Here is a 9,573-nt window from a genome sequence, read left to right on the forward strand (position 1 = left end):
ATAGCACCTAAGCATACTTTTGATTTATTTTTGAATTAACACAACTTTTAACACAATATGCAACTCCTAATATCTTAGAGGCAAATGCTGTACTTTTTATTCCTTCCTTCCTATTCATTTTTTGGCAACATAATTACCCATACATTTTTTAATTACAAATTCCCTCATGAGCTTGAAATGTGATGCATTGATAGGGACTAAATTGTCAAACAGTATATCAGTTTGTTAAAAATGAGCTCCACCTCCTGGACCAGCCACAACACTAAAATGCAGTTTACTAAATTAAAGCATTATAATTTTATGCAATAATATCTATCACACACACGCAATGGCATGTATTACATTATAGTAGTAATAACATTATTGAAGCATCCATTTCTATAGTTAAAAAAAATAGTATAATCCATTTCTTTAATTTTGTTTTGTAAAGAGCATAAAGGGAAAACGACAATCTATTTGTTGCACTATCCTGGTTGATTTTTAAATTGATATCTTGAATGTGTGATATAGCGACAGATAAAGTCCTAACCTATCCTTTCAAGTGTATTTTTGCTGATAATATTTTGTACTATTACTGAAGTTAAAGGGGCGCTACTAGCCCTAGAAAATGACCTCTGGTTACTGGTGTGGCTACTGGTGTGCATGTTTCTGACCAAACTGTCATAACAGACTCCTTGAGGGGGGCATAAGGGCTATGTATGTATATATATATATATATATGTATATATATATACATATATATATATCAGTGTGTGTGTCTGTGTGTGTGTGTGTGTGTGTGTGTATGTATGTATGTATGTATGTATATATATATATGTGTGTGTGTGTGTATGTATATATATGTGTGTGTGTATGTGAAAATAAAGCACTAATATACGCAGTACGTGTGCTTTTCTGTAATGAAAAGAGCCTGCTCTCTGCAGAGTAATGTTGTTATTTCCTCTTAAAAAACTTGTAAAGTTCACTAGTGTAACATGTCAGCAGGCGACAAAGAACATTTTCTTTGTAGCTCTTCCTTGTAAATAGCTGTAAATCTCGTCTTATTTTGAAAGCAGCGGAAGTAGGTGTGCTGGTCGATAGCTCGATAGTATAAAGGGCTCATCTGTAGCTTTGTGGCTAGGTTGGCAGTAGGTTGTTTTCCTGATAGCCGCCCGGGGTTCCCACTCGTCGCCGCTGAACTCCGCCACTGCAAAATCGGTCATTACGGCGGCACATCAGACGGACTATAGGTTCCAGGTTTGTTCTCCTTGAATTGACGATATACAGTTGTTATTTGACAGCTAGCTATAACGTCACGTTTTGTATCTGTCAGCCATGTTACTGTATATCAATCAATGATGCAGCTAGCCACAGTAACCGTGTTTATTTTTAGCAGCTAACCTTCGCTGACTGCAGTGCAATGAAGCAGAGATATAAGGACCTGTGTATTTGCTGGAGTCGAGCATTGTTGACGATACGAGAGTGACATGAATGTCAGTGTTGATATAGATATGTTAGCCGTGGAAATGTGTTTCTGCAAAATACAGGCTGGTGATGGGCATTAGACTGTGTTAGCTCGCGCACTAGCCTTGTGCTGGTTTAAAGCTAGCTAAAGAGGTAGCGACCGAGTTTTGATCTGCTCATGTCCTCCGTTCAAAAATCAAGCCAAGGCCTTCAGTCAACAAACCTAACAGGTAATGTTATTGTGATTACTGTCATGAAGCCTGAATGCACAGCAGCATGTAGGCAGTTGGCTCGATGTTACCCGTAAAAGGTGTAGCTAGTACTGTTGGTTAATTTTAAGCAGCGTTAGCACTGGATTAAGAAGATCATGCTTCTTTAGCTTGCATCACAGTAGACCGCTAACAGCGAGTCGGAAACACTACTGTACTACATCATAACATCCGTGAATGCATCATACTCCCCAGGCATGTTTCCATAACGCGTGCTGTAATTACGTCATGTTGCACAGGCCTGTGTTTACTTGGCTTTTCAGGCTTGTAGTCTGAGGGACAGGATGACATCTGGTTAATTTCCAGGATTTACAGTATTTCTATTGGTTATTGGTCACATGTCAGTTAATCAGAAAATCTCACCGAATCTGTAGCCTTTACAAAATGTCAACACTGCACTAACGTGTGGATTCTTGCTCTCAGATGGACCAGCAGGACCAGTCCTATATGTTTGCCAGTCTGAAACGGCCACACTCAGAGCAGCTGCTGCAAGGCCTCCAGCTCTTGCGGCAGGATCACGAACTATGTGACATTGTCCTGCGCGTGGGTGATGCCAAGATCCATGCCCACAAAGTAGTGCTGGCCAGCATCAGCCCTTACTTCAAGGCCATGTTCACGGGTAACCTGTCCGAAAAGGAGACCTCTGAGGTGGAATTCCAGTGCATTGATGAGACTGCCTTGCAGGTATGCTTGGAGCCAACAGACACTGTATTAACTGCACTGATAAATTGCTTTTAGCATTGCAATTCTTAATGTGATCCTTTTCCTGTTTCTTTTCTAGGCCATCGTTGAGTATGCCTACACCGGCACAGTGTTCATCTCCCAAGAAACTGTGGAATCTCTGCTACCAGCTGCCAACTTGCTCCAGGTTAAGCTTGTACTTAAGGAGTGCTGCTCCTTCTTAGAGAGCCAGCTGGACGCCGGAAACTGTATAGGCATCTCCCGCTTTGCAGAGACTTATGGCTGTCATGACCTGTGCCTGGCTGCAACTAAGTTCATCTGTGAGAACTTTGAGGAGGTTTGTCAGACTGAAGAGTTTTTTGAACTGACGAGGGCCGAGTTGGATGAAATTGTGTCTAACGACTGCCTTAAGGTGGTCACAGAGGAGACTGTGTTTTACGCCCTGGAGTCGTGGATCAAATATGATGTAACTGAGAGACAGCAGCATCTGGCTCAGCTGCTGCACTGTGTTCGCCTTCCGCTCCTAAGCGTCAAATTTCTCACCCGCCTATATGAAGCCAACCACCTTATACGAGATGACCACGCATGCAAGCACCTGCTCAACGAGGCCCTCAAATATCATTTTATGCCTGAGCACCGGCTTTCCTATCAGACTGTGTTGTCGGCGCGGCCCAGGTGTGCCCCGAAGGTGCTGCTGGCAGTAGGAGGCAAGGCTGGACTGTTTGCAACATTAGAAAGGTAATGATGAAGTTTCTGTATCGTCTATTCCTTTGTTTGTTTTAAAAACAAACAAATCTGATAATAGTTCTTTCTCTTTTTTTCCAGCATGGAAATGTATTTCCCTCAGACAGATTCATGGATAGGACTGGCCCCTCTCAGTGTTCCCCGATATGAATTCGGGGTGGCAGTGCTGGACCAAAAAGTGTATGTGGTGGGAGGCATTGCCACGCACATGAGACAAGGCATCAGCTATCGGCGACATGAGAGCACAGTGGAGAGCTGGGACCCCGAAAGCAACACCTGGTCCTCGGTGGAGCGTATGGCCGAGTGCCGCAGCACACTTGGGGTGGTGGTCCTGGCTGGCGAGCTTTACGCCCTCGGAGGCTATGACGGCCAGTATTATCTCCAGTCAGTGGAGAAATACGTCCCGAAGTTGAAGGAGTGGCAGCCAGTGGCACCCATGACAAAGTCCCGCAGTTGCTTTGCCACCGCTGTGCTGGATGGCATGGTGTATGCTATCGGAGGCTACGGCCCAGCCCATATGGCCAGGTACTACCACTAAGAGTGGATATGATATTTCTCGTTTTATAAGTGGAAATGCACATATATTAACATCAGTTAAACATTGGATCTATTCGGCAGACAAACTTGCATCAAAGTGCCAAAACTAAACAATTTGACACTTCTTCTTTGTGTGTATAAAAACATTCAGTCCCTGTACAACTCAAACCAAATCAGGTTTAATGGGTGGGTTAAATGAATATTAACTACATCTTGTTCAATAGATTACCCAATATTTTATTCTGTAGCTGCTTAGTTTCTCAGTTTCAGTGTATGATTTGGTTACCCCTTTTTATGCACTGAAAGCTTGGTTGCATGTTTTGATCCCATGTGGACTTATGCAGCCACGTAGGATCAAAACATGCAACAAATGTGTCTTTGCTCCTACAAATGACCTTTTTAACATCAGTAACATATTTGAAAAAAGCCTTTGATCTCAGTGAAGAGCTTCTAACTCTGTTAGACTCAACCTGGCTTTCTCTCTCTCAAGCTCTTGTTAGTTATTTAATAGAACTGGCAATCAAGTGAAGGATGTCAAGTGTTGCTGAGAAAATGGCCAGGGCCCTGTTAATGAGTGAAGAGGAGTCATAACAGAAGTGGTTGCTGAAGTTTCATTGAGAGGGTGCCTGGCTGTGTGCTGCTGGTTAGACCTCTGTTGTTGCTGTGGGTCTCCAGAGAGCAGCGTCTCTGTTGCTTGTTTCCTTGACTCCCAAAGCCCTTCAGGAGAATGTGTTTGGACAGAGAATCTTTGGGGACTACTTTCTTCTTTCCCCAGTGGCTTATATGTCCTTGCATACAGCAAAACAATCCCAGATTGCTTGTGTTCTGGGTTCATTTGACTCTAGTCAAATTTGGCAGTCTACCACCACTATTGGTACTAGTTGCAATGAGTGTTGTTTGCAACTTGAAACAACTTTTTAAATATGACTAAAATCCTATAGTAGTACTTTATTTCTAAATTAAATGAGCAAATCTTTTTGACGGTAGCAAACACCTCGTAGAAACTGTTAAACAGTGTGTTTGCAAATTATTGCGTTGTGTTTTGGATTTTTGTTTTACACAGAGTCTCAACTTTTTTGGAATCGGGTTTGTAGAATAAGTAGTTGTAGAGTTTCTTCAAACTGCCTAAAATCAATACAGCATTCAGATGGGGGGGCCTATGAAGGAATTGCAGAGGGCCGGAGATCAGAACAATTTATATTTTGACTTTGTAACCACTTGTGTTTTGTTAACCCTGCTGCATCTGCCCCACACAGCGTGGAGCGGTACGACCCCAGCAAGGATGCCTGGGAAATGGTAGCCCCCATGGCAGATAAGAGGATCAACTTCGGAGTCGGTGTCATGCTCGGCTTCATATTTGTTGTGGGCGGACACAACGGCGTGTCGCACCTGTCCAGCATCGAGAGGTATGATCCACATCAGAACCAGTGGACAGCCTGTCGGCCAATGAATGAACCACGCACTGGTGAGTTTACATCATGTTAGACACAGCTAAAACACCAGTTTGTAGGATTCAGAAATGCATTTCATTGGCTACGTATGACTATGACATCGTCTTGCAGGTGTGGGCTCTGCCATCGTGGACAACTACCTCTATGTGGTGGGAGGTCACTCTGGGTCATCCTATCTGAACACTGTCCAGCGCTATGACCCCATCTCAGACAGCTGGTTGGACTCGAGTGGCATGATGTATTGCCGTTGCAACTTTGGTCTGACTGCCCTTTGACCCTTGGCCCAGCCAGCTAGGACCCAATAAGAGAACTTAGACACAATGACGTTTCTTTTTCGTTGTCTCCTGCTCCTTCCCCACATTCATCCTCCAGGTGCAGAGGAGCGCTGCACACCGGCGTGAACACCAGAGGAGAGAGAGCCTGCTGGGTGGATGGATGTGGCGGGCTAGCTCGCTGGCTAGAGGGAGACTACACAGGCATGGCTGCGGGGATGAGAAAGAGCTGCAAAGTTGTGCGGAAAAGCGAGGAAGATGAATGGACTGGATCGGCTGTCACAGGCACGAGGAGATGACCGCTCTACTGCTGCTGGACCACAATGAGGACTCTGAGCCATTTCCCAGAGGATTGTGGGAGAAAACTTGTCACTTTTGTTTCAAACTTCTTTGTTATGTTTGCAGACATTTTTTTTTTGTTTCCTTCATGCCATTAATTGTGTTTAACACTTAAAAATCTTTCTTTTTGTTTTTTTTATTTCCCCGCTGCAACTGGAACCATGTGTTCAAATTTTGTAGAACACCGCAGTTGGCTGCTGGTGTATTTGTATGAGTATGTAGTTGTTGGCCATGTAGTGTGTATGTCTGTGTGTATGCTCGAGGGATACGTGCATGTCAGATAGGATTGTTTTGTTTTGTTACGTGTCTGCGTGCAGAACTGAAGCTCGGGGCTCAGCGAACGCAGGAGTTCTGCATCAAAATCAGTGCTTCACAAAAAAGAGAAAAGTTGGAATCTTTATATTTTCTCAAAAAGGGCTGCCTTTTTCTCTCCTGTAAATAGTCTAAATGAAATATATAAATAATGAATATATCCTCTAGTGCATTGCCTGTAAATGTTTTTCTGCACTGGGTCACTAGTGTGCGTGCGGATGTGTGTGTAGTTTGATTCCAGGGGTCAGTGTAGAGGTGAATGACGAATTCTCCTGAGAGTGTTTGCCACTAGTCTCTGCTTCATCCTGGGAGCAATTTAAAATTCCCAATAATGTTCTAGCTTCTGTTCCATCTTCCTAAGGTCAGGTCATGAACTTCTTGTTCCTCTTCACAATAGTTGAAATTGACCTCCGCCCTCTTTTCACCCTTTGGTCTGTACACAATACCAACTGGTGCTATATTTAGGATTCAGGATTCAGCTGTTTGTCTGTGTTGCCTCACACAATTAGGTCAACCTCTGTTCAGCCTCTGCTACATTACTGTTATTATGTTCGTGATTGATGTGCATTTAAATGCATCAAATTTGATGGCCCTACCTTGCAATAAAAAAAAATCCTACTGAAAGGGAAGCCTGTGGTCGGACAACCACAAACTCCTGTCTGAAAATTAGCACTATGTTTGCTTTGCGTTTTTTTTAATATAAAATGCGTCCTAGTTAACATTCCCCTTCCCTCACAGTGTCCCCGTTGCAGGATATGAGCATGCTTCATTATCGTCTCTATGCCTGTTCCCAGTACAATGTCACTCTCTTAGCTATGAACAAGACTTTTCTGCCTGTGATTGGGTCTGACACCTGCTCTCACCAACTCGCCACCAAACATGTGAGGCTCATGAGGCCATGGTCTTGCTTGCAAGCTCAGGTTTGAAGTAATCCGTTCACTGCTTCATCTGAAGTGCCAAAACATTACTTTTCTTTTCTCCTCTCCTTCTTGTTGCTAATGTATTAGCATTACATTCTTCCATTCTGTCATATGGAGATGGTTGATAAAGCACCGAGGGCTGTGCCTGCCAACTCAGGCCATGTTGCCACTGTCACCAGTCCTGTGTCCTGGGAGAGAGACCAGAGTGCTGACCCCAGGCTGGCTGAGGGTATCACTCTAGGCTAGGCTAAGGGACAGGTCAGGCAATGCACAGCAATGGAGGGGGCACTAGACAGAGAATGGCTAGGCGTGTTGTGTCTTGTTGAGTCACTGTTAATGTTCAAGTCTAGTTTGAGTTGCTTTGTGCACTGACGTTTGCACACAAGTGGAAACTTTAACCAAGCTCTGCATTGCACTTACCAAACTCTTTGATACATATTGTAATTGTACATATGTTTTAATTTAGGAAAATGGCATTTAGATAATGCAATAACACTTCTGTTCTCTCTGTGGATGAGTTTGTTTTGTGTTTGTCTCTTTTAAAAAGCCAAGGCATCTCATATTGCCGTAACAGAACCCCACATGGCATGTCTATTGATTCACACTGTTGGCTGGTAATGTGGACGTCTAATGAAACATCCAAATTGTACCATTGAGTTCACTTCATCCTGCCAGACATCTTGTGTTGTCATTTTGTTGTTTTGATTTTTTGTTTTTTTACAAGGTTTTTGTTAATTCAGGGAGATACAGATGGATTGCTCACAGTTTGTTAAAGGGTAACTCCATCAATTTGTGTGTTTACAGTTCTTGGGGAGTACATTGAAAATGGTAGTAGAAAGCCTTTAGTGGCTCCAGTGGAAGCTGCATGTATCTAATAAATTACCTACAGTGATGTCACTCAGTGGCTAAGTAGCATTGTGGGTAATGTAGGTGCCAGGTTTTGAAAAGGAAGAAGAATATGTGGAATAAAAAAGGTGGTATCTGGTTCTGCTTTTTTGATTTCGATGTTACTTTCGATATACTTTCAAAAGTGTTGCCTACATTACCCATAATGCAACTCAGCCAATGAATGACATCACTGGAGGCAATTTATCAGATTAAATGCAGCTTCCTCTAGAGCAACAAAATGCTTTATACATCTTTTTTTTCACATGTGCAGTAGTACTCTTCCAGACCTAAATACACTTGAATGTGTAGAATTGGTGGAGTTACCCTTTAATTAATGGCCAAATTCGATGTATACACCTTTTCAAAAAAGAAAAAAAAAATCAACACCACAAATTTCACCACAAAGTCTTGTTTACCCTAGACGGGACACCTTCCTCTTCACCCTCTTGTACTCTAAAGCTGTTAAAATAAATACAGAAACCATTACTACAGACAACTTTAATGACATTTGCCTTGCAAATGTGTCAGGCTGTCACTGGTGAGACATTTAGTCTGTTGCAGATTGTTTGCATCACCATATGAAGTACTTTCCTCTTGATTTCTGTTTTAATTTGAACACATAAGCAACCCAAATGTATTTCTGCAAACATGTCATTTTATTTTAGAAAGATGTGAATGACTTATTTTTGTATTTATGATTGTTATTATTTGCATTGTTTATGTTGTGTAACCTGATTGTCTCTTGTACTGGTTTTTGTTAGTCACTTCACAGCCACAGCACAAATCACGCAGGCGTAATTATGTGCTGCTGCCATGATTCATCTAGCTGTTCTGTACAATGTCATGAGAATTTTGTGGTGTACACTAACTACTACTTTATTGAGTTTCGGAAGAGAAGCCGATGAAAATCTGCAAACGTGAATCTGCAAAATGAAGGGATGTTAACATTGAGTTTGTACGCGTTTTTATTATGGCCTAACCAATGTCATGTTTTTGCCACCACTTTCACCAAAGTGCTTGTTCAAAGAAAGCAGATGGATGACTAACACCTGGTCTGCAATGGACTGCCACTCTGATGTTTGTGTCTGAAAGAAAAAAAAATCCTTTGAAACTGATGTCAATGTTAGCCAAATGACCACTCTGCTTCTTTTACATTTCCCCCATTGTGTGTCTGGAGTAAGGTGATGATCTTGAATTTTATATCCTGTGGATTAATACTGGAAGTACAAGATAACCTTAGGTGTAGAAACAGTAGCTTTTCACATTTGCTCATGTTTTGATTGAAGACATTTTACATACATTTTAGTCAGTTTGTGTGGTGCAGTTGTACCCGGTTTAAAATAAATGCCTGCCTTAAAAGGTACTGTCTGCTTTTATGTGGCTCCCGTTGTACCCATCCATGCAATGCACAAGTGTGACAAAATAACAACACCAGTGTACTCCAAAATATTTGTATTTGCATTTTAAAGTCAGTCTCAGTGTAGAAAAACAGCAATTAAAAATTCATCATGATGAAGGATTTACACTTGACAGGATTCCCTTTCATAAACTTCCTTTGCAGAGGCACTGAGGTTATATAAAAACAACAACATGCAAATACATATTCCCTGTGTTGGAGACTGCGGTGTGCTGAGCTAATGCTTGAACTTAATTAAAATGCTTTGTGCTCTGGAAGCTAAACAGGTCCTATATAAGCCTGTAATGTCATAAAAGAGAC

The 9,573-nt window shown here is 42.1% G+C and overlaps 1 protein-coding gene across 1 annotated transcript; it reads left to right on the plus strand.

Annotated features, from left to right (window-relative positions):
- Positions 1-1,113: 1,113 nt before the first annotated feature.
- klhl28 (kelch like family member 28) lies at positions 1,114-9,219 on the plus strand. Its single transcript, XM_084382166.1, has 6 exons — positions 1,114-1,236; positions 2,136-2,396; positions 2,494-3,131; positions 3,219-3,662; positions 4,931-5,139; positions 5,237-9,219. The coding sequence occupies exons 2-6, from the start codon at positions 2,136-2,138 to the stop codon at positions 5,398-5,400; spliced, it is 1,716 nt and encodes a 571-aa protein (XP_084238292.1). The 5' UTR covers positions 1,114-1,236; the 3' UTR covers positions 5,401-9,219.
- Positions 9,220-9,573: the final 354 nt, after the last annotated feature.

Source organism: Pagrus pagrus (genome assembly GCF_965226575.1).
Source record: "Pagrus pagrus genome assembly, chromosome: 18".
NCBI classification, from domain to species: Eukaryota; Metazoa; Chordata; class Actinopteri; order Spariformes; family Sparidae; genus Pagrus; species Pagrus pagrus.

Coding starts and splice junctions, on each gene's coding strand:
- klhl28 (XM_084382166.1), top strand. CDS start 2,136: ATGGACCAGCAGGACCAGTCCTATATGTTTGCCAGTCTGAAACGGCCA. Junction 3,663..4,930: donor GGCCCAGCCCATATGGCCAG/GTACTACCACTA, acceptor TGCCCCACACAG/CGTGGAGCGGTACGACCCCA. Junction 5,140..5,236: donor AATGAATGAACCACGCACTG/GTGAGTTTACAT, acceptor ATCGTCTTGCAG/GTGTGGGCTCTGCCATCGTG.